Source organism: Triturus cristatus, chromosome 9, assembly GCF_964204655.1.
Source record: "Triturus cristatus chromosome 9, aTriCri1.1, whole genome shotgun sequence".
Taxonomy (NCBI): Eukaryota; Metazoa; Chordata; class Amphibia; order Caudata; family Salamandridae; genus Triturus; species Triturus cristatus.
The window spans coordinates 1147432548-1147456889 of NC_140592.1; the positions used below are offsets into that span (position 1 = coordinate 1147432548).

Here is a 24342-nt window from a genome sequence, read left to right on the forward strand (position 1 = left end):
AAAGTGAATTTATTTTGAAATGCACAACAGGAAGGAATGTTGTTGAAATGCATCCCAGGTTTCCATCGTTGCACTAAATGCAAAGTCTGCAAGTATGGAGTTGAGAAGACCTTTTATACTAACCCATTTACTGCTAAACGTATGAATATCAAAAAAGTACCTTCTGCAAAAGTGATCATGTATTTATGTTTTGACCTGTCCATGTACGAAGATATATATTGAGATCAACATTTTACAGGTACACCAAAATAGTCCAGACCATAGGGCTATTAAGTGAATAGATGCTTCATAGCCTGTATCCAGGTATTCTTAAGAGCTGTTAAATGTGAGGTTTTGAAGTACTTTGCTATTACTACTGTCCCTTTACTAGCATAGGTTAGGCACAGACAGAATATCCTGAGATGTTAAGAATCACAATACATTGTTATAGGAGTTAAATGTAAAGCAACCTGACGGATTCAACAATGATGAACAACTTTTCATACACTTATGAAAAATATATGTACACCTTTCCTGTACACTTTTGTTCTCTTTCCTGATTGTTGTCTGTTTTACATATGTGTTTCCTTTAGAACATTAGAAGATCTTCTGTCCACACACTGGAAGTCAGTATTTATGGAGCCTGTTGAGCTCTTTTATCATATCTTTTTTGGAGTAAGCATTAAGTACTTTTTCTTGAGCTCACATATAGTAATCCTACTCACGATGTAACTATGTACCTATATAGTAAGCCTCTAAGTGACTCGCCCAGTGGGTTTTGAATGATGAATTTCTAATGATTAATTAATGGTGTTTATATTATAATTCGCCCACTTGGGTTTTATAGTCTGCATCGGGAGATCATTTTTAGAATGATACAGACTTATTAATATTGATCATCTGTAAAATAACATAAGCTGTGCTTGATGATAAATGACGAATTAACACTTGTATTAAATCCTTCATGCTCATTCAAAGTATTTTGTTTATGTGTGGTCATGTGAGATCAAGTGTACAAATGTTACTCACTTAAAACGGCGCTCGATGTGATCAAGAATCTTCATGCTGAAACATGTCACCTCTGTCTGAATATGGGTAGTGAAAATGCATCTTTATTATTGACAATAACTCCTGGAATGCTAGTCTATTTTTAGTGTAATCCCCTGCAAGTGGTTTGTTGCGGCCTAGCACAGGTTTGGCAGTACTCCAATTTACAGAGCACCAGCTACGTTCTGGTGCCTTACTCAAGTTCTGCTGTTATATATCTGTATCGATTAACTGAAGAAACCGAAGGTTAAAGTGAGGTTATAGTTAAGTGTTGAAATGAGTCAAGAACTAATATTAAAAAAACAAAAGTCACTGAAATATGCCATGTATATTTTAATCAATTAACTATAATTTGCGCCCCCATAATGCACTGCTTTGGATCTCAGATTACCATGGGGACTGTAACACATTAGTAATTTGAGCAAAACTGTGGTTTGAATCTAATGAGTGATGTCACCAATGATGTTATTTCACATGTCATGAGTGACGTAATATGTGCGGTCATAAGCAGTGCCTGTTTAGGGCATAAGTTATAGTTAATTGTCTAAACGATAACCAGCATGTTTCAGTGTTGTTTTTTTATTCAACAATAGTTCTTTACTCATTTCAACACCTAACTATAAAGTCACTTTAACCATAACTTTTTTTCAGTGAATTTCTGTTTTTTATCATATTCTAAATTGGTCCAGCGCCAAACCCGCTACGAGCACCCAACTCAAGCTGTGTAAGACCATAGACCCTGTGCAGCAAGGAATGACCAAAGGGCCTGACCTCAAGCCTTTTTCTTGAGTTTATATTTAGTAATTCTGGTATTTGTGGTAACTATATATTACACCTTTATGTGACTTGCTTGCCCTGTACCCACCCTCAGCAGGTGGCCAACCCCACTCTTCAGACAGCTTCTGCCCCATGCACAGTGGGAATTAGCCACTAGCCCTACGCCCATTCCCCTGCAGGTGTCCCTCTTCAAGATATATATCACTTGTCTTGATCTCCTCCAAGGGTCTAGCATGGATTATCACAGTGCAAATGTTCCTATCCTTAGAATTTATCAAAGAACCAACAACCAAAATCCCTGACTATAAAGGCAATCTGTGAGATTCCATATTAGATCATATCTGTCTACACACCTTAATGGAGTATAATAACAATCCACCCTTGAAACCTATTTGCTTTAACATAGGCTTTTCATAATAAATAGGTTAGACGTACTACTGCCTTGGTCATAACTTTTCATAATAAACAGTTGAAACTTATGGCGTCTGATATAACTCTTTTTTGTAAACTCATCAGGCCTTTAGGCTTTATCATTGACTTGTTGCCATAACCAACTCTGGTCTATTGTATTGAGCATAAGCTATACCACAAGGCAACCATCACACATACAGCCATAAAACAAAAGAAATGTGCAAAATTACAGTTGACAATATAAAACCCTCCTACGGGGTAGCAAGGATGGTCGCAGTGAAAATCTTTTATCTCCAGGGTCTGTCTGGTGGAGCAACCAACACCAAAACCCTTGCCTACTATGGTAATCTGGGAGACTCAGGAATAATCTACCCTTAAACGCCTTAATACGTGCTTTCCATAATATAAGTGTCAGCCTAATGGCTTTGTACTATATTTAAATAATAAACAGATTTTGCTTATTGCCTTGATCATTGGCTTTTCACCATAACTAACGTAATCCTGTTGTATTGAACATAAACTGGAAATCATCAGGCATACTCTCATAAACTTACAAATATTCACGCTATTTCAGTTGTTACAACAATATACAACTCCTCTCTTAAAACTTTAAAAAGGATTATTACACTGCAAATCTTGATCCTCAAAGGTTTGTCAGAGGGGGCAACAGACACTAAAACCCTTCCTACTATAGTAATCTGTGGGATTCTGTAACATCTACCTGCAGGCTAAACAGGCGGTAATAGCAATCCTTACTTAAGAGCCTGTCAGGTTTAATGAATGTTTTTCATAATAAGTAAGTTAGACCTACTGCATTTGTCAAACTTAATTACAAACAGGACAGTGCTTTGTCATCTCACATAGCTTTTCCAAATGAACTAATAAGTCCCAGAGCCTTTATCAGTGTCTTGTCACCATATCCAAATAGATTCACTGAATTGAGCAAAAGCTAATTCACAAGGAGAACATCAGGCATAAAGACATAAAAATTGGCAAAACAACATGCTATCTCCTCTAAATTAATAAAGACTATCACTGTGAACATCTTCTATCCCCGGGATTTGCCAGAGGGATAACCACCAAACCTATTGACTTCTGTGTCAATATAAGGGACTTCATGCATTAAGATACCTTTCTACAGCATTAACACAGTGCTGCGACTACCACCCTTCAATGCTCTATGCTTTTCACAATACAAGCGGCTAGTGTCCTTGCTGTAGGTCAAGCAAGAAGTGCAATAGAGGCACTCTTCATCAGCGGATGCATTCAACATCTGCCCAATCAAATGTACTCAAAGGGATTCATGTATGGGTGGAGCCAAAGACCCTCTTCCTGTATGGCTACTGTAAACTGTTGTTAAGCTGTTAATTACATAAGGGCAGCGACAGCAGGTGCTGCCAAGCTATACCTAAAAGTATCTTGAGCAATGAATAATGACAGCGGTAATTATTTGGACACATTGGTCCTTAAAATGAAACAACAAAAGTAACTTTATTACCTCTCAGTGTTTGCTATAGTTACACATTTTAGACAGGGGAAGCAGTAGTAAGTATAGCCTAGAAACAGTCAACAGGAATTGCGTCATTTTGGTTAATGTAAAGTGGTCTCATAGCTTTAGAAACTACAGGATAAACAGAAGACAGGGAGAGAGAGTAAAGGAGCCACCCTGTAGGGTAGGTTTTGTTGGGAATATCATAAAGAAAATGTGATATTAAAGGGATAACAAAACGATGATGAGAGTAAAAGTCAATCAATCAATCAATTAGGGAATTTTAAGCGCGCTACTCACCGGTGAGGGTCTCAAGGCGCTGAGGGGGAGGGGAGGGGTCTGAAGAAAAAGTCTGAGGAAAGAAGTAAATACACAACACATGTGCACCCCACTTTGATTCTCAGTCAGGGGAAAGGCAGAGTGTAAAATATAATTTATAACCATTGTCAGTGCTTAATTAGAGCTGGTGCTTTCCGGTGCTCGGCATTGGCGCGTATTACAGTCTGCAACCTGGTGGCGCTGTCTGCCTACTTTAGGTATAAGCATAAGAGCAGCTTTTTATTAATTCAATATAAATTAACATTGACTATCTGCCACCCAAGCCATTCTTGTACTTTGCGGGCCTGGAATAGAATGCACTGTCACACTTGCAAGAGTGTGATGGTTAGTAGTTGTGTTGGTGCTGTCATTGGCAGCACTAGGGGAGCAATGGATGGTGCAAGCTACAGCAGGCTCCTGATGAGGGCTCTGGCACTTATTTTTTCACAAATGAACCACAGACCATTGTTAGGTGTGAGGGGGACTTGTGACATACCACAGGCGAAGCCTCGACTGGATCATGGTGCCATCCGCTTCCCCAACAATGGTAATACATCTGAAAAGGTCAGTGTGAACTCGAAATCCGAAGCACTGTGATGGTTTGTACTGTATATGCACTTATTCCAAAAGAAGATACGACATCCTACATTGTTTGTCCACTAGCAATGTGAAGTGCTTCGTTGGCTCTGGCATCACCTACCTACAGTACCATTTGCGGACTTTGGAGTAAGTATTGTGAGTTGGCTTCAAAGTAAATTAGAGGCTTTAATGGCAACACGGACTTACCTTTTCTCAATGAAAAACTCCACTTCCAGCTCCTCATGAGTCTAGAACAAGAGCAAAAAAGATCAGGCACCACAGCAGAAAACATACATAACACAACAGTCATATGTGTTAATATGTTCAACTTTCTCTTCTGCTCATCCATACAGGGCTCTTTGCCATCAGGGGTTATAGGTGTTACGAAAGAAGACATTGATAGAGCGCTCACTGCTTAAGTGCCTTTAAATATGCATCGTGAAACATAAAAAACATAAAGCAATAATAACAGGTAAAAAATAGACAGCAGCCCCTTACAGATTCAAAGTCCAAGCCACGCCCAGCAGTTATGTGTATCTGATTACCTCCTAGTTTCCCTAAGTGCGATGAGATCTCCAGATCAGGGTCAAGTTCTCTGTCCAACTAGGCGAGAACTCAGAGGAGCATTAACAGTTGTGGGCATTGGGGCAGGGCTGGTGGCCATGAGAGTGTGTGTGTGTGTGTGTGCAGATCAGTGCTTCCCAAGTGTAATTTTCCCTTGCCTTGTTCCACTGAATCCGTGTTTCCAGCCAATATTTTACAGCAAAGAAAATGGCACATACATGTCAATTCTCCTCAGTTCAGGAATTGCAGTCTTTGGTTGAGGGCTGTAATCCCATTGGAATCCCACAAAGAGATCCCTACCACAGAGATTAACCCCACCTAGAATGTCGATTGTCATGGGTCTCTCTGGGTTCATTTCAGGACACAGACCCTTATCGCCATCAGCTCTAATAGCTAACCACAAAGTAGAAGTAGCAGGACAGGTTATCACCTTTCTTGTTGGGATTATTTCTCACACCAAGACTCCTAAACCATCCAAACTCCTCTCCTTGCAAAATTGCATGTTCTGCTTTTGCCCACCAACTGTGGAAGAAGAGCAATCTCCTTAGAAAGGCAATGCTCCCTCCTGTCCCCTTGTAGCTCCTCTAGAGTGGACCACCATGGAGAATGGACAAACTATGATGCTTAACCTGGGTAATCTAGGGCCAGTGCCCAAGCCACCTATAGCATTGTTGACCCCAAAGGTAGCCAGCTTGTCTGGGCCATGTACTGCTCCCATTCAGGTCTCTTATACACTTTGCTGCATTCATGCTCTCAAGAATAGGAAAAGGGGTGTTCTTCCCACCACACAAGATCACTCATCAGTGGCTCAGGGTATTCAGAGTACCTACTGGTTCAATTATTGAGATCCCCTTCAGGCCCAGTTCCACCTAAGAGGGACACATCAAAGGCAGAACCATCACACAGGATGCATTGCATGGGTGCTGAGATTAGACCTAATTTCTTTTGAAGTATTTCATTTTGGCTCAAGAAGCCTTCATACACTCCCAGCACACCCGTGGGACCAATCGTTCACTCACACGCTCACACCAGGCAGATTGGCAGCCTGGGTCTGCCATGTAGATCATCAGAGCACTCTCCCATTGCTATGAGATACCTGCCAAGTATAACACCATCACTAGGTCTTCTGCAGCACTGCATCCTAGTGGGATCAAATAGGAGCTACTATTTACACTCTGATTGGCTTGCACATCAGTGACCTAATCACTGAAGGCTCTCACTTAAGAAGAAAGGACCCCTACATAGAAGAAATCATCTGAGGTGAGGGCGTCTACTCACCTCTCTAATTGCCACATAGGATTGCATTTAGCTTAATTCCAATTGAATAGCATTACAAAATAAATGTACCACAATACCTCAAAGAACACCTTCAACATTTGTGTTTCATCATTTTACTACCTCCAGAAGTAAAACAAAGACACATCTTGAAGCTCTTCCGGGTTAATAATGTGTTGTGCTGGAGGACATCCAGAAACGTCCCATTGTTTGGGCGCTAGAGAACACTGAAAGCTGAACAAGGTTTAAGAACTCTCTTGAATACAGGCCCAGCACCACAAACATCCTATTAAACTGCACTACGCTAGCCATCTGTACACCAGTATCTAAGGTTCAAGCGGCCTAGGTCTAGCTCCGCTTGGAATTCAAGCATATAGGGAGTGACAAAACAGGATGCAAGTACAACTCCAGCTCGAATCAAAATGTACCCCACGCCAGACACACAATCTTCATCCATAGCACCTCTATGAAGCAGCCTGCCTCCCTTTCACAAATGAGCTTCAGGGTACGAGGCGCTATATAAATGAAACTATAATGCAATACAATAGACATTGCTAAACACGTGGGGAGAAAGGCAAGTTCAACTGGCTTTTGCCATGTAGAAGAACTTTTGTGTGCAAATAAAGACTTAAAGCTGCCTCTGTCCAGGGATCTGTGATCACCAAAACATCTGTGTCCATGTGTGGCCAATGTCAAAGAATCATGGGCAGAGACAGCCAGAATCCTCACAAAGGATTCCCCAATAGAGTCTGCATATTTCAGTCTTTATTGTGCCAGGGAGTCTAGCAGGAGGATTCAGGGTACCATTATTTTCAGAACTGAAGCAAAATACAAATTTGCCCACTCGAGTCCTCCCCGAAACTTAACCAAGACAAGTTTTCGGGCCTTCGCAATAATTTAGCACCGCTAGTACTTGGCGCCCCCGGGGTGATGCCTTACCCAACCTCAAGGAAGGGCAGCCTTGCCTGGCAGCAAAAACAGACGTCGCCATGCACAGAAAGATTAGAAGTTTCTAAAATACGAACTGAAATCAATGCATACCACCTCCCTCAGGATTTGTAAAGATTCCTCATCAGCATACAATTTGAAATAGTCCTTCTGTTCGCTTAACCTCTTCAATGCCCGTGACGAGCTGGTCTCATCATGGGCCGCGGTTGCGCTGTGCCCATGACGAGACCAGCTCGTCATAAACCCCGCCCGCTAATACAACGGCCGGCACAGGGCGGGGAAAGGGGCGGGTACTGAAGGGGTTAACCAGTGTGTGCCTGCATCTAAACTTTTATTTTTTTGTTTAAATCGGGTTTTATTGAATTTTACAGGTACATGAAAGGAATCCTGCATCTAAACTTTTATCCTAAAATGAATTAGTCTTAGTCGACTTTTCTAAACTCCATACACAATGACTTAAAATAACTTTTCAAAATGTATTTGAATTAGGAGGAAAGCATGCCAAGCCACTCAAATACACTGTAAACCGTATGTTTAGTAAGGGGAGGGGGGCGGGGTGCTCAAGATACAGGGCAGGCTTGTTCATTTTAAATCCGAGATTAATAGGAAGAAAACATTAGAAATAAAATAAAAGCATTTTTAAAAAGAAGCTTTTCGCGAGGCTTCTGTTGGATCGACTTTCGGACTGGATCGAAGATAGGGAAATCTTGAGCCCCCTTCAGGCTGGGTTTCGACAAAAGGTCTCTACCATAGACCAGGTCTTCAGGCTGTCCCTCATATATTGGAAAACAATACAATTGGAGGGTGGCAGCCTCTATACTGTATTTGTGGACCTGAGGGCGGCCTTCGACCTGGTTCCACGTGGTAAGCTGTGGGAAGTGCTGGCTAGAGTGGGGGTACCAAGTGATCTATTGTCGATGATTATTCGACTTCACACCAACACCTATGCTCAAGTGAGGTGTGGTAAGCAGGGCGCCCTATCCAACAAGTTTCCAATTGGCAGAGGGGTAAGACAGGGGTGCGTACTTGCACCGACCCTGTTCTGCCTCTTTGTCAATGGGGTCATTGACCACCTCAACGGGGTCCCTAATTCGGACGTCCCAAAGCTGGCAGGAAGGAGGGTTCCGGCAATTATGTTTGCGGATGATACCCTCCTCCTCTCCAAGTCGCCGATGGGAATCCAGCGTGTTCTGGATGGCTTTGTGGACTTCTGTAGAGAGCACGGACTGGAGATTAATACCACGAAGACCAAATTTAAGGCCTTCAATCCCCCGCCTAGGTTCCACTGCATTCCCCGTATAGGGAACAATACGCTAGAACGGGTTAACACCTTTGAATATCTTGGTGTAACCCTCAATGAGAAAATGGGGTGGGGTCCGCATCAGGAGAAAGCAAAGCTAAAACTAGTACAACATGTGGGTGGGATATTAAGGCTGTTGGGGAAGAATAGGTCAACTCTTAAATCCATAGGCCCTCCGCTCCACATTTATAGGGCGCAAGCCAGAGGAGCCGTTATTTATGGCAGTGAATTATGGGGCCACAAAGTCTCGTCTTGCTTGGCAAAGGAGGAGAACAGGTTTCTCAGGTGCTTAGTAGCCCTCCCTCCAAGTACACCTTTAGTGCCACTAAGACTTGACTTAGGTATTAGACCCCTGGAAGAAGATCTGGCGCTCCGCCCTCTGATCTACTGGCATAGATTGTGGGCGGTGCCCGAATTGATCCATTATAGGCAGGGCTTGCAGGAAGTCCTTAGCCTTCCGAATTCGGGGAACATTGGTTGGCTCAAATTTGTAAGGAGTAGTCTGGTGGGTCTAGGCCTTGACACCCTATGGAATGATCCTCTAGATGCTTGCCCCAGGCTTCCAAAAAAGGCCCTCACTAAAATGTACTATGACTCCAAGGCTCCCACATTGCACCCCTGCACAACCCCTGGGACCCTCACGGAGCAATTTATTTGTATTAAAAATGCTTATAGCCTGGAACCAGCCCTGGACAATATACACCCAGTACTAATAAGGAAGCTGTATCTGCAATGGAGGCATGGGTCCCTGCCAATCCGTGCACTCACTAGTCACTGGATTGAGTCCGCACCTAGCACTTGCCCGGCATGCAGAGTAAGTGATGAAACTGAACTGCATATAATATTCTTTTATCCGGGCTATAGTGAGGCGCGGAGAAAATGGATCATCCCCATTTGCAGGAACTTGGGTTTTACTAGGTGTCATGAAGCCTTTAGAATCCTCAAGAGTGAAATGGCTGCCCATATTGTGTTTGCTGTGGCCAAATTTCTGGGGGCTTTCTGGCAAACAAGGAGACGGTACCTGAAAACGCTCACCTGATTCAATTTGTACTGGTTTAAACTGTATATGACTGTTGTCACGAGCGGCCATATAGATGTCCTGGTGTTCTAAATGTTTTAAATATTTTAAACCACTTTTTAACTAATTCTATGCATGTTTTTAAATATTTTTATAATAGTATAATTCTATGCATCTTTTATGGAGATATTCTCCGAAATAAAGTTTATTTGACTTGACTATAAGCAGGCTTTAAGGCAATTAAACACCTTTGCAAAATATTTTTTGCGGTTTGTCACGAATCCCTGTGTGCAGTTTAAAGTATTTGGTGTGATCTTTCGCATATATAACACACACATTCAAAAGGTCACTTTTTCACAGACGAATTTGCAGATGTTTCCCGTCAACTTGGCCTTTCAACACAGATTGTCAGTTTTTTCCACAAATGTTAAATTTTTCCCCGCAGATTCGGCGTGTTCCGTCTTTGCAAGGGCCACAGTGCCACATGAAAACAGTGAATTCCTTTTTAGTTCAATCTTTGTATAAAATTAGCCCAGGGAGGGGTACATGCACCGCATGAAAACTGCCGTTTTAGTCTTAAATGGGCTTTAATCAATAAAGATCACAGGTGTATGGAGTCGCTGCAACAGGAAATGCTCTTTAAAATAACTTAAAGTATTCGTATTTGTCCAACTGGCATGCCTCCGAGAGCTAAACGCTCCCCGCTGAGATATGTGGTGACCTGCAAGGCCAGTTCTAGTCCTGCTGACTCAGCCTTTTCAGGACAGAAACCAGGTTTTAATATTCGCACCTGTCACCGTAAGACACCTGGTCCACAGGCATGCAGCATCACTGGCCTCTGTTTGGACAGGCCTGGTCACGTGCACTGCTTGTCTCTGTCACAGACCTAGAACACCCTGTAGGTCCCTTGAGTTTATTACTCATCCATGGAAACGCCGGCCACGCCTCCGGACTAACCTCTGCTCACTCTCAATGCCCCATGCGTACCAAAAGCGAAGTCAAGGGACAGCGGGGTGTGCTTTCAGATCCTGGGCGAGGCAGGGAGTGTTTGCAAGACAGAACCCGCACTTCACAGGAGACATGGGTGTAGTCAGAAAATGTAAGTACCCTCCACTTTGAAATGGAAGCTCTGATGGCACGAAGCCATGGAAGCAGGTGAGCCGACTGTTCCCTAGAAGAGCTCCCTTGTCTCTTCCATCCAGACATAGATCTATTCATCCTTTCACCCTTCCATCCACTTGCTACTATACACTATTTCACCTTTACATTCTTACATTCATTCATTTTTTTCATGCGTCATTCAATCTTTTCACATTCCTTCAATCCATTGACTCTGCCATCCACTGATCCATCCATCCCCTCTGCCATCCATCCATCCATCCATCCATCCATCCATCCATGCATCCATCCCCTCTGCCATCCATCCACGCATGCATCCATCCATTCACTCTGCCATCTATCCATCCACCCTGCCATCCATCCACCATCCTTCCATCCACTCTAACATCCATGCTTTCACTCATTCATCCACTTTGCCACCTGTTTGCTCACCCTTTCACCCCACTCATTCATCCATCCATTCTTTCACATGTCCATCCACCTATCCATTCTTCACCCATCCATCCATTTACTGGACCATCCTTTCACCTGTCTATTAACCTATCCATTCACTCATTCTTTTATCCATTCATCCATCTACGCACACATTCATCCACAAACCCATCCATCCATCTACTCATCCCTCCTTCCTTTCACCCTTCCTTTTATTCAATATTCCTTCCTTCCCTTTTATATTTACCCCGTTTTGTGTGTCCTTGCTCTCGCTTGCTCTTCTATTGAGGTTGTATTCCTACACAGTGTTATTTACGAGACTTTGTCTGCCAAGTTGAGGACAGACGAGGCCCATTCAGAGCCCCACCCCGCTGTAGCTGCAAAGCGGAGGTTCACCCCGCCCCTGCCAGTAGGGCGCTCACAAGGTGCCAGTCGCCAGGATCCCAAACAGCAGACACTCCTTTCGCTTCATGTCAACAAACTTTACATGAGAGAGAGCTGGACACCAAGCAAGTGTGGTCCCCTCTACCCAGACGTAACTATTTAATTATACACAAAACATCGGCCAAGGATGTGCAAAGCAGGAAGAGATCACACAAATGTTAGATTTCACAGCACGTGACACTGGAATATATATAACCAACATCATATTCATGGTTCAGCAGCTGAGGTCTTGTTTATTCCATTATGAAACAGAACTAAACGTCCCAGAATTCAAAGAAAAAACCTGGACTGGAGCAGCAGATCAGACATGGACGTAGGAAACTTGGCAGTCATAGGGGCCCGGGCTGGTTAGCCTCACTTCTGCCAACCTTTCACTATCCCGTGTAGGTGTGCAGAGTAGCCAAGCTCTGCGGGATTTCCAAATACCCCGGGGTCTGTATCATGATCGGCATCAAAGCAGAAGGGGTCAGAGGGCGCATATATCTCTCCTACCTTCAGCGCATAGGTTAACACGAAAACTCTCCGACACGTGCAACTAATAGCCTGTGTTCCCAAGCTCTGCTGTCTGCAACCCCTGCCTTACCTGGGACATGTTTTAAGTCTGGTGTTAGCAGAGACCTTTTGTTTTAAGTAAAAAGAATATATATATATATATATATATACATACTTACATACAGGAGCTTTCAGTCTGTCTTTCACATCCACCTGTCTGCTGTAGAAGCAGCTACATGTTATGATCATTCAGCACAGCATACAGCATAGAACACAGGGTCAGTCCACATCAGCCATTGGCTAACCTGACTGTGCTGAGCTCATTCCACTCTTGCATAATGTGCACATCCTCACGATAAGTAGTCCCCTTCTGGGCCTCGGACAAATGGTGCAATTTATACTGCCAATTCAATATGTCTGTTTTGCAAAGCTGGCGTATTAACATTAATACATATGATTGTTTTTCTACACATATTTAACAAGGGAGAGGAAGAGACTGTTAGTTACTGTTTTTAGAAAACTCCAAATGTCTTAAGTAGAAGAATTGAGGGAAGTTGTGATGATGATATGTGACAATGTGATGTTTTAAACTTGGGAAATTATTTCATGTAGTATGTGAACATTTGAAATAATTGGCATGAAAATGCTCAAAGTTGTGTTGGCACAATTGGTAAATACTATTAGTATAGTGCTGAATGCACGACTTAGCTAAACTGTTATATACCTTCACCATGATTAAAAAAGTTTGTCTCGACTAGCATCCAGCGCCAAACTAAATAGAAGAAAGAGAAAATCGAGAGACTCTGCTACATGTAAATAAAGTAAAGGCTTAGTGATTGGTCACATTTTGGGAATACAGTATATTTTAGCACTTTATGAATAAGAATTGTTAGTAATTAAATATGACTAGTTGGTTAATGAGAGATTACATTATTAAATTCATTTTAAGCTAACTATTCAGAAAGCGCTTGTGTCTTCTGTGCACAAAAATATTTATTCAAGTATATTTATTTTTACAATGGTGCTGATTGAGTTACTAAGGGTTAAAGTGATCTGAGAGAAATGTGGGACTGTTTTTTAGTCATACTCTGGTTTTTAACAGAGGGATGGTAATCCGCTAGTCTAGTTGTCATCTTGGATGTCATTGAAGGATTAGTTAGCTTGTAAACTGATGTAGTGCATCACTGACATTCGAGTAGAGTATTTGTTCATTTACTATATGGTTTTAGATGAATTTTGACATTTAACATATTAGTATATTGTACTCGCATTGGTGGCTTTTGGGATAATATGTGTTTTTGATGCTTTAATGGGTTTCAAAAAGAGGACGTTGTTTAGTAAAGCTCCTATGTTACATGTGGATGAATTGGAATAATATGATATAGATGGTTAATGTTTATTTTGCATAAACTGGCATATCATCAAACACCAATAAACTGAATCTGAAAAAATACTTTTTACATTAAAAACCTATGATGACATTTAATTTTTTTAGCTCTACTTAAGTAATGGTCTGGCAGCTCCTACAACAATGCTACTGGGCCACTCAAGCATCATTTGTCCTTAAACATAAACGCCCAAATGTCAACTGTCTAAATCAGACCTATTGGCTTTGCCCATGCTTGTTACAGTTAATGTATGCCCTGAAGACAGGAAAATGAAACACACAGAAATGATATTGGGATCATGATACGGCTCCATGTGTTCAGTTGAGACCGTAGTCATTGTGGGTTTCTAGGTAGGGGAGTCCCGTGGTAGCACCATCTCCACAGCACCGATGCACAGGTTCAGTGGCTCAAGGGCTCCTTCCGTCAGGATTCCCCTAAAATGGAGGCCCATGAGGAGGTCGGTATCAATGGCTTGTTAAAGGCGTGTCACTGTTCCACTGTTTGGATCTCCCTATCCATGCGGGAGGTTTCCTGGTCCCCTGTCCACTGTCAGTGTGCCTCTGTCCCCCTGTCAATGTGCCTCTGTCTAAGCTTCAGGATGCCTCTGTCCTAGCACCAGGATACCTCTGTCCCAGCTTCAGTGTGCCTCCCTTCCAGCGTCAGGGTGCCTGTATCCCAGCATTGCGGCGCCTCTGTCCCCCTGTCTGTGTGCCTGTATCCCAGCGTCAGGGTCCCTCGGTACATCAGGGGAACTCTGTGTCAGAGTCAGGGTGCCTATGTCCCATCATCAGTATGCCGCAGTCTCAGCATCATGGCACCTTTGTCCCATCGTCAGTGTGCCGCTGTCCCAGCATCAGTATGCCGCGGTCTCAGCATCATGGCACCTTTGTCCCAGCGTCAGTGTGCCGCTGTCCCAGCATCAGTGTGCCGCAGTCTCAGCATCATGGCACCTTTGTCCCAGCGTCAGTGTGCCGCTGTCCCAGCATCAGTGTGCCGCAGTCTCAGCATCATGGCACCTTTGTCCCAGCATCAGTGTGCCGCTGTCCCAGCATCAGTGTGCCGCAGTCTCAGCATCATGGCACCTTTGTCCCAGCGTCAGTGTGCCGCTGTCCCAGCATCAGTATGCCGCGGTCTCAGCATCATGGCACCTTTGTCCCAGCGTCAGTGTGTCGCTGTCCCAGCATAAGTGTGCCGCAGTCTCAGCATCATGGCACCTTTGTCCCAGCGTCAGTGTGCCGCTGTCCCAGCATCAGTGTGCCGCAGTCTCAGCATCATGGCACCTTTGTCCCAGCGTCAGTGTGCCGCTGTCCCAGCATCAGTGTGCCGTAGTCTCAGCATCATGGCACCTTTGTCCCAGCGTCAGTGTGCTGCTGTCCCAGCATCAGTATGCCGCAGTCTCAGCATCATGGCACCTTTGTCCCAGCGTCAGTGTGCCGCTGTCCCAGCATCAGTGTGCCGCAGTCTCAGCATCATGGCACCTTTGTCCCAGCGTCAGTGTCGCTGTCCCAGCATAAGTATGCCGCAGTCTCAGCATCATGGCACCTTTGTCCCAGCGTCAGTGTGCCGCTGTCCCAGCATCAGTGTGCCGCAGTCTCAGCATCATGGCACCTTTGTCCCAGCGTCAGTGTGCCGCTGTCCCAGCATCAGTATGCCGCAGTCTCAGCATCATGGCAAGTTTGTCCCAGCGTCAGTGTGCACTGTCCCAGCATCAGTGTGCCGCAGTCTCAGCATCATGGCACCTTTGTCCCAGTGTCAGTGTGCCGCTGTCCCAGCATCAGTATGCCGCAGTCTCAGCATCATGGCACCTTTGTCCCAGCGTCAGTGTGCCGCTGTCCCAGCATCAGTATGCCGCGGTCTCAGCATCATGGCACCTCTGTCTAAGCTTCAGGATGCCTCTGTCCCAGCATCAGTGTGCCTCTGTCCCAGCTTCAGTGTGCCTCCCTTCCAGCATCAGGGTGCCTGTATCCCAGCATCACGGCGCCTCTGTCCCCCTGTCAGTGTGCCTGTATCCCAGCGTCAGGTTCCCTCGGTACATCAGGGGAACTCTGTGGCAGAGTCAGGGTGCCTATGTCCCATCATCAGTATGCCGCAGTCTCAGCATCATGGCACCTTTGTCCCAGCGTCAGTGTGCCGCTGTCCCAGCATCAGTATGCCGCGGTCTCAGCATCATGGCACCTTTGTCCCAGCGTCAGTGTGCCGCAGTCTCAGCATCATGGCACCTTTGTCCCAGCGTCAGTGTGCCGCTGTCCCAGCATCAGTATGCCGCAGTCTCAGCATCATGGCACCTTTGTCCCAGCGTCAGTGTGCCGCTGTCCCAGCATCAGTGTGCCGCAGTCTCAGCATCATGGCACCTTTGTCCCAGCGTCAGTGTGCCGCTGTCGCAGCATCAGTATGCCGCAGTCTCAGCATCATGGCACCTTTGTCCCAGCGTCAGTGTGCCGCTGTCCCAGCATCAGTGTGCCGCAGTCTCAGCATCATGGCACCTTTGTCCCAGCGTCAGTGTGCCGCTGTCCCAGCATCAGTATGCCGCGGTCTCAGCATCATGGCACTTCTGTCTAAGCTTCAGGATGCCTCTGTCCCAGCATCAGTGTGCCTCTGTCCCAGCTTCAGTGTGCCTCCCTTCCAGCGTCAGGGTGCCTGTATCCCAGCATCACGGCGCCTCTGTCCCCCTGTCAGTGTGCCTGTATCCCAGCGTCAGGTTCCCTCGGTACGTCAGGTGAACTCTGTGGCAGCGTCAGGGTGTCTTTGTCCCAGCATCAGTATGCCGCAGTCTCAGCATCATGGCACCTTTGTCCCAGCATCAGTATGCCGCAGTCTCAGCATCATGGCACCTCTGTCCCAGCGTCAGGGTGCCTCGGTCCAAGGAACTCCATTGAAGCGCCAGGGTGCCTCTGTCCCACCGATCGTGAGGCTCTGTCCCAGCAACCGTGTGCCCCTCTATCAGGGTAAGGGGATCTCTGTTGCAGCGTGAGGGGGCCTCTGTCCCAATGAAAGGGTGCCTCTGTAGTAACAGGGTGTCTCTATCACAGTATCAAGAACAGAGACACTCAACCCTGTCTGTGTGTCTCTACCACATCTGAGCATCTGTCTCGCTGTGCAGGCGTCAGTGTTGTTCCTGTTTTTGCATTTCTCCTATGCCTGTTTGTACACCCCCATCCTTGAGACACTTCCTTCCCATTTCAGTGGCATTATGCCCCTAGCCCTGTATCAATGTGTCCCTGTCTCACTGTGAGTGCGTCCTGCGCAGTATCAGTTATTGAGCTCTGGAACCAGTTTCAGTCTGTCCCTGTTCCAGAGGCAGTGCGTCCCTTTACAAGAGTTACTGCATGCGTCCCTTTCTCTATGTCACTGGTTCTCAGCGTGGGTTCGGGGAGCACTGGGGCTCCGCTACACCTACCCCAGGGGTCCGCAACAGCTTAGAAAATTAAATAATATTAATAGAGTGTATATAGATAAAGACGCAACATGTAAAATTGAGAATTTTAAACCGTTCTGTAAATGTGAAGTAATTTTGGATTTGAGGCTAAAAATGAAGTAGGTTCGTGAGAGCAGACAGTACAAGTTCATCAAACAAACTGTAATATGGATGATGAGTGGCCTCAGTTCAATAGTTTCTGAAAGCGCTGACCTCAAAGCATGAGGGGTATCTCCAACTTGCACTCGATGATAACTTGTGAATAGTTTATTCAAATCATAATAAATTATTTTCAATTTGCTTTGATAAGTTTTTATCTAAGACTACACCAGAGAGTACGTTCTTCTATCCAATTGCTGATTCTTATATTAATTCTTCTGAGTAAATGGACGACGCACCCGTAGCAACATGTCCTATGAAGAAATTGCTAACCTCACAGAGTAAAGAGCAGAAACATTTGCTTTCACGAGTGATGAAACTCAACGAATTTATTCCTTGATAGAAGAAACGGAGAGTATCAGTATCAGTACTGGTTCAAGACAATCAAACATTAAACAGTTACTAGATATTTCGAAAAAAGCAATCAACCAACATCTTCATGCGAGCACCCTAATCAAGTATCATACAGTACAGCAAATCCCTAGAGGACTAAGAATTGCCCTAAAATCAACTTTATACAAGAACACCAGATTCATGGAAAAGTGGCAGGCAATTTTAAATAAATGTTCCTTAGACTTGATATTATTAATCATCGAAGAACTATCAAAACCTTTGTAAGACCTGAACAAAGAAGTACACCAGTTAAAGAACTCACGGAAAAAATGTCTAAAGAAAATTGGGATGAAACATTGAATTATTTAAATAAACAATTGGAAGTGTACACCAAAGAAATCAATGAAATAAAAATTAGAAATTTCAAAAGAGACACAATCGAATACAAACAGGGAGAAGTTTACAATTGGGCAGACATTTACGCACAAGACAACAGAGATTCAACCCTGGACGATTTTCTGACACAGATGCATCAACTTTGGATGACTCGCAGCAAAGAGGCCAACAGCCAATAGGACAAGGTACCCAAAGATCAGAGAAGGAAAGTCCATCTACATCAGGGAGCATTAATGGTGGCAGGCCTTTTTTAGAGAAAGGTCAAAAACCACAAGACGAAGCAGGGGGAGAAACTCAAAGATCAAAACAACAACCAGTAGCGAAAGGCACAAGAAGTCAGAGACTCTAGTCATCAATATTTCTAAACATCAAGTCGCTGACTTTCAAATTAACACTTTACAAAAAGGATCTTCTTATGTACCCACTTACCATTCCAATGTTCTAAAATCAGAAGTCAGTTTATACAAATTCATGCATACGCTAAGATTGAGACATTTCTTCACTAACGTTGTGGCAGAACGTCAATGATTACAAACTAATACCTTGTTAGGACTTCGCAATAAAAGCACATTAACCGCTCCCATAAGTCATAAGGCATTAGATGCTTTTGAGACAGTCGTACAAAAGATCTGCGTACCATTTTCATAGAAACCAAACCCAAAACTTCCAACATTACGCAAAAAGAAAGACATATATTGGAAAAAATTGCATCTGATCCAGAGATAACAATTTGTCAAGGAGGAGCCATGGTTATCATGGACACAGGGTACTATTTGGAGAATGTTCAGGACCCTGTACAGGATGATAACATTTACATTGATCCAACCAATGAGTTTCTAAAAATTCTTTCCAAATTAAGAGATGATGCAATGGATAAAGGAACCATAACGAGAGAGGACAAGATTTACCTCATCAAAAACAACCCATCTATACCTTACATATATATGATTCCTAAAAAACATAAACATCCTACCAAACCACCATTCAGACCCATTGTATCGACTGTTAACTCCATACACATACCCATTGGTGAATATCTGGATAAACATCTTCAGTCACTAGTACAAAATATGTCCACTTACATAAGAGACACCACGGACTTTCTGAACATTTTGGAATCAATAAAGACCAACTTAACTTCGGATAACTACTGTGCACCATTGATGTTAAATCATTATATACCTCAATTCCGCACAATCTGGGCATCTCTGCGGTGAACTCATTCTTAATCAATTGTGAAAAAGATGAACATTTAAAAGTGTTTTTGATGGAATTGCTACATTTCACTTTATTTCACAGTTATTTTAAATGGCAGGATGATTTCTACATTCAATCCTCTGGGACATCAATGGGCAATTGTGCCGCGCCGGCGTATGCTAATCTCTTTATGCATAGATTTCAATTAGGCCATATACTAAACCAGAGAAAATGGACGGCAAATCTCATCATATACAAAAGATATATTGACGATATATTTGTGCTATGGAAAGGGACATATTCGGAGTAATCAGAAACAATTGAGAACCGTAACAAGGTGGATGAAAGAATTGGATTCACATCAATGAAAAGCAAAGATCAGATTACTTTCTTAGACACTCTCATCATCAACAAGGATGGACAATTAATTACCAGCGTGTATACCAAACCGACAGACTGAAATAATTTACTCCATTATCACAGTTTTCATCAACCTTCCCTAAAAAAAAATCTACCTTACTCACAATTACTTAGGTTGAAAAGAATTTCATCTAATAATGACCTATATAAAGAAGGGATGAATGTCAGTATCAAGAAATTCAGAGAAAGGGGTTACCCGAACCCATACTGCAAGAGGCAATCACAAAAGTTGAAAAAAGACACTCAAAAGTTTATTAAAATGCAATGATCCTAAAGAAAATAAGAACAGGACCGTGTTCGTGTCTAAATTTTCCAACCGCAGCCACAAAATCAAAAACATCATATTAAAGTATTGGCCTAAGGACAAGAAATCTTGAACAGATATTAAGTAAAACCACCGACAAAACAGACCAAAATTTTCGAGGAACGGTACACTGTATGAACTGTGGGAACTGTAATTCCATTACTAAAGGCAACACCACACGGCACCCCAACCGAGGAACTATTATCAAATTAAGAGTGACAGCCACATGCAATAGGCAGAACATCATATACATGTTGAAATGCCCATGCAGCTTAGCCTCTGTAGGAAAGACTGAGCGAAAAATCAGGGTACGTTTGAATGAACATAAGAGCAATATACAAACGAAGAATCTCAAGTCCATGGTAGCAACACACTTTATTTTACTTCATCACAATGTCAGCCAACTCAGATTTTTGATTCTGAACACATTCCAATAAAACAGGAACGAGACAACACACAATTTCTATTACTAAAAGAAATATATTGGATTAATTTCCTAGATTCTGTGAATCCCAAAGGAATGAATGAATGGATGGATTGGAGTTGTTTTCTATAATTGAATTTGGATTTTGTTGCATGTTGAATTTTTTGAAATGTATACATCATATATATTTTCATCTCTTGTGAATTTTGGTGCCATACATATCCATTAAGTATACTTTGTGATTTGGTTGTATTTTGAATTTTCATGTTGAAGGCTTTTCCACAGGACTCCAAGTTTTAATTTTTAATTTTGTATCCTTATCGTATTTCACTTCTTGAGTAGCAATCACGTTTTGAACCATCTTGAGTATCTTTAGATCGGGACTCACTGATTAATTTTACTGTTGATGCAGAAATATTTCTTTGAATATCAGCTATTCTTACATCACATTGGTTATGTTTTATTGTTTATGACCATGTTTCCCTGTTTTTTACCGTGTCCCATACGTATCATCGTTATAGTGGTGTAATTTTATTATATTGATGTCACTTCTGGGTAATACGCCATTTGAATTTCAGGTATCCTCTATGTTGATCACAGCATAGTTTTTAGTTACATGGAATGGCCTTTTACCTCCGGGAACACTTTTCAAAATCTGGCATGGTATCCACCATTCAGCACGCAACTAACTGCACTCGGGATTTCGTCCACACTACACTCACAAAAGCATGGGTAAGCTACAGTTGGAATAATACTGGCGAACACCTTTGTTTATCGCACTTCGCGTGGCACTAATGAGTTCATAATGTTTTCAGCTACTTCCTCGGATGTTAAAAGACCGCCGAATATACTTTAGTTGAAAAATGCGGTGTTGAGTAAGTTCGCATGCTCACGCTTGGTGCACGTTTAGTTTGAATTCACGCGTACACGTGTGAGAAATCTTTCCTGTGACTCACGTTTTAACACACTTGCATGATCGTGCAGCTGGATATTTTATTTGTTTAAACTCAGATTTGCCCCCCTCACTCAACATATATTCACACCACTTTCGCTAACTTGACATTACTACAGGAAAAGCATGACTTTGAATCACTTCTAACTTTTCATCACTTTAGTCTTTCGGTACATCTTAGATAAAAACTTTACTGATGTGATTTATTTTTTACTCTATCACGAGCCTGATGATTACATTTTGACAAAGCTTGATAGCATTGTACCTGCATGTGGACTCACTATTTACCATTCAGTTGTCATTGACGAGAGCACCAATTTTACGTCAATTTTCACCCGTTTTTCTTTTTCTATTACGCATGGCACTAACAGTTAACACACTTTGTTGAATACTTTGGCACGTTTGCCAATTAGAGTTCTGAACTTGAGTTTCTTCTATGTTTCAGAATAAATCCCCTGATGAAGGGCAACAGCCCGAAATGCATTGGGCATATGAGCATATGTAAAACCCAGATATATGTAATTAAGTGAAAATTATCGCTATGAATAAATAACGAATGAAACCAATAAAGAAAACTTGACAACTTATCATAGCAAATTGAAAAGAATTTATTAAGATTTGAATAAACTATTCAAAAGTTATCATCGAGTGCAAATTGGAGATGCCCCTCAAGCTTTGAGGTCAGTGCTTTCAGGAAATTGTCTCATCCTCATACTCAGAAGGATTAACCGATTTACACCACCTACCTTTCTTAGGTTGATTTAAAACTACACCAGAGAGTGCGTTCTTCTATCCAATTGCTGGTTCTCAGTTGAATATTTCCCACCTACCCATTGAAATTCAAACTTAGATTTATTATGTTGATTTATTAATTGAATTAAATATGTAATCATTTGTGTATTTGTTTGATGAATGCTTTTAACTGCATTTTTGTGTATTGTTTTGTGACTCAAATCATTGAAATTGCTTAGGCCGGGCCCCCGGATTCCAGTAATGATGAAAGGGGGGGGTCCACAGAAGTCAGTTACAATCCATCCTAGTTTGTGTCCCTTACTCTATATCTTAATCACCCTGTCGCAGCGCCAGTGTGCTCTTGTCACTGTGTCGTGCCAGTCATTCTCCATCCCATCAGTGCGTCTCTATTTCGAGATCAGCGAGTCTCCATTCCATCAGTGTGTCCTTACTTTGGAGTCAGTGAATCCCCATTCTAGTGTCAGTGTTTCTATGTCAGTGTCTCCCTCTATCAGTGCCAGTGTGTCCCTGCCTCGGTGCCAGTAAGTCCTCCAACCCAGTGTCAGTGTCTGCCCATCCTTGCTTGGTAATACGTAACAAGAGTGGTCCAATCAGAAACATCCACCAAACGGATAAAGTTAAATTAATCAACTTATCTTGATCACTTTTAAATAACCCCTACTCATCTAACTCGAGGAGGTGGTTAAATATTGTTTCTGTATATACAGAAAAATTCATACATTTAACCTATTGAGATGGACTCGTCCTCTGCACCATTGGGATTGGCTGTGCTGATGACGACCCCATCTTGTCCATAGCACTTAAGTGGTTAAGTGTGGTTTTTTTGTGTGGTGTAAGATATATAAAGTTATATGAACTCTCCCCTATTTTCAGAAACAGAAATCAACCCCATCCTTGAGTCAGATGAGTAGGGGATTTTTAAAAGCAATCAGGATAAGTTGAGTTATTTAACGTTATCTGTTTGGTGGATCTTTCCGATTGGACCACTGTTGTTACGTACTGCAAATTACCCAGGTCCTTTGGGTTATTTTTGGTTTACCCATTGTTATGTAATGGCATCCTTGTTGGTGTCAGCGAGTCCCCATCTCAGTGACATCATCCCTCTGTCTCGGTGTCACTGCAGATATATGCTATGATCTGAAGGTTAACGGTTTCAAACTGACTCAGCCCTTTTTATTTCGAAGGTGGGTACATTGAGTATTATTATATTTTGGTAACAGTAATGATATATTGTGGAAGATTTAGAATGTTAAGAGAGTAGAACATTGGGTTGTCATGATGGAATGTAGTGAGGAAGGAGACGAGGAGATGGAGAGAGAGGAGCGGGAGATAATGATATGTCAGAGGTCATTGATACAAATACTTTTAAGTGAATAAACCCAAACTAAAAGAAGTTGGAGTGTTGATGAATCATTAAAGTGGCGACGAGTTGACTCTTTACAGGCCAAAACAACGCGTAATGATATGCACTAAAACCCCTTGAGTGTTTTTCCAGTGGGATGAACGGTCGAGTAATGGTGTTGATGGAGAGATCTACTTTTTCTTTATGGTGGGACTTTTTATTCACAAACTGCAAATGTTATCTTTACTGTTTCCCGCGGTTAGCAGCCTGCGAGTTTCATCTTTATTGTCCGCGGTTGAGCGCCAATAAAGATGAATCATTAAAAGTAACAACTCTGATTTACATTGTTTAGCAACATTATGAAGCATTCAATAAATCAAGTTATCTCAGTTTGTGTTGTGTTGTTTCAGGGTCAGTTTTAGGTTTTTGGGAGATCTCATCCCTTGTTGACTCTTGGTTCAATGGTGACTCTTGGGTCAATGCTATTATGTCTAAAGTGGTTCCCACTTCAGTGTCACTTTGAGGGTGCCAAGGTGCCATGGCCTCTTTCTTGGCGGATGTAAGAGTGGGCTGCAGGCACTGCTGACAACTTCTCCTAGTTCTCCCATCCTTCATGCTCCAAGTTCCAGGGTGAATTTAGGTTCTACAGAGGCTGGAAGTAATTCATGTGCGACCCACTGTGACATGTGAAGAAGGAGATGACTTGGCAAAGTAATTGATTGGTGGCAGTAAAGGGGCATCTGCGCAAAGTGCCCCATTTTTTCACTGTGGGACCTCAACCACAACTTCAATGAATACAAAAACCTCTCTCCCCTGCAGTCTAAAGGTCCAGTTTCCTATACTCTTGTTTCAATAACCATAATACCATGTTGTGTTCACTTTGAATTCAATCAAAAAGGGAGTCACTGTTCCTGAGAGATAAAGATACGAGAAAGATGTCTAGGTTCTGGACAGGACATGAAGGACAGTCAACAGGACTGTTTCTTGTTGCCCTCACGCACCCCTAGGGATGTCATGCTTCATCATCGGGTGGGTGCTCCTCATTGGGCCGGCGCTGCAATGCCCTA

At 42.8% G+C, this 24342-nt stretch overlaps 1 protein-coding gene across 1 annotated transcript in view; it reads right to left on the bottom strand.

Annotated features, from left to right (window-relative positions):
* The window catches only part of PLA2G4F (phospholipase A2 group IVF), a 238999-nt gene that overhangs the window by 152494 nt on the left and 62163 nt on the right, over positions 1–24342 (bottom strand). Inside the window, exon 5 of the mRNA XM_085627089.1 lies at positions 4808–4848. Within this exon, the coding sequence (XP_085483215.1) occupies positions 4808–4848 (41 nt within the window). The remainder of the gene's footprint in view (positions 1–4807; positions 4849–24342) is intronic.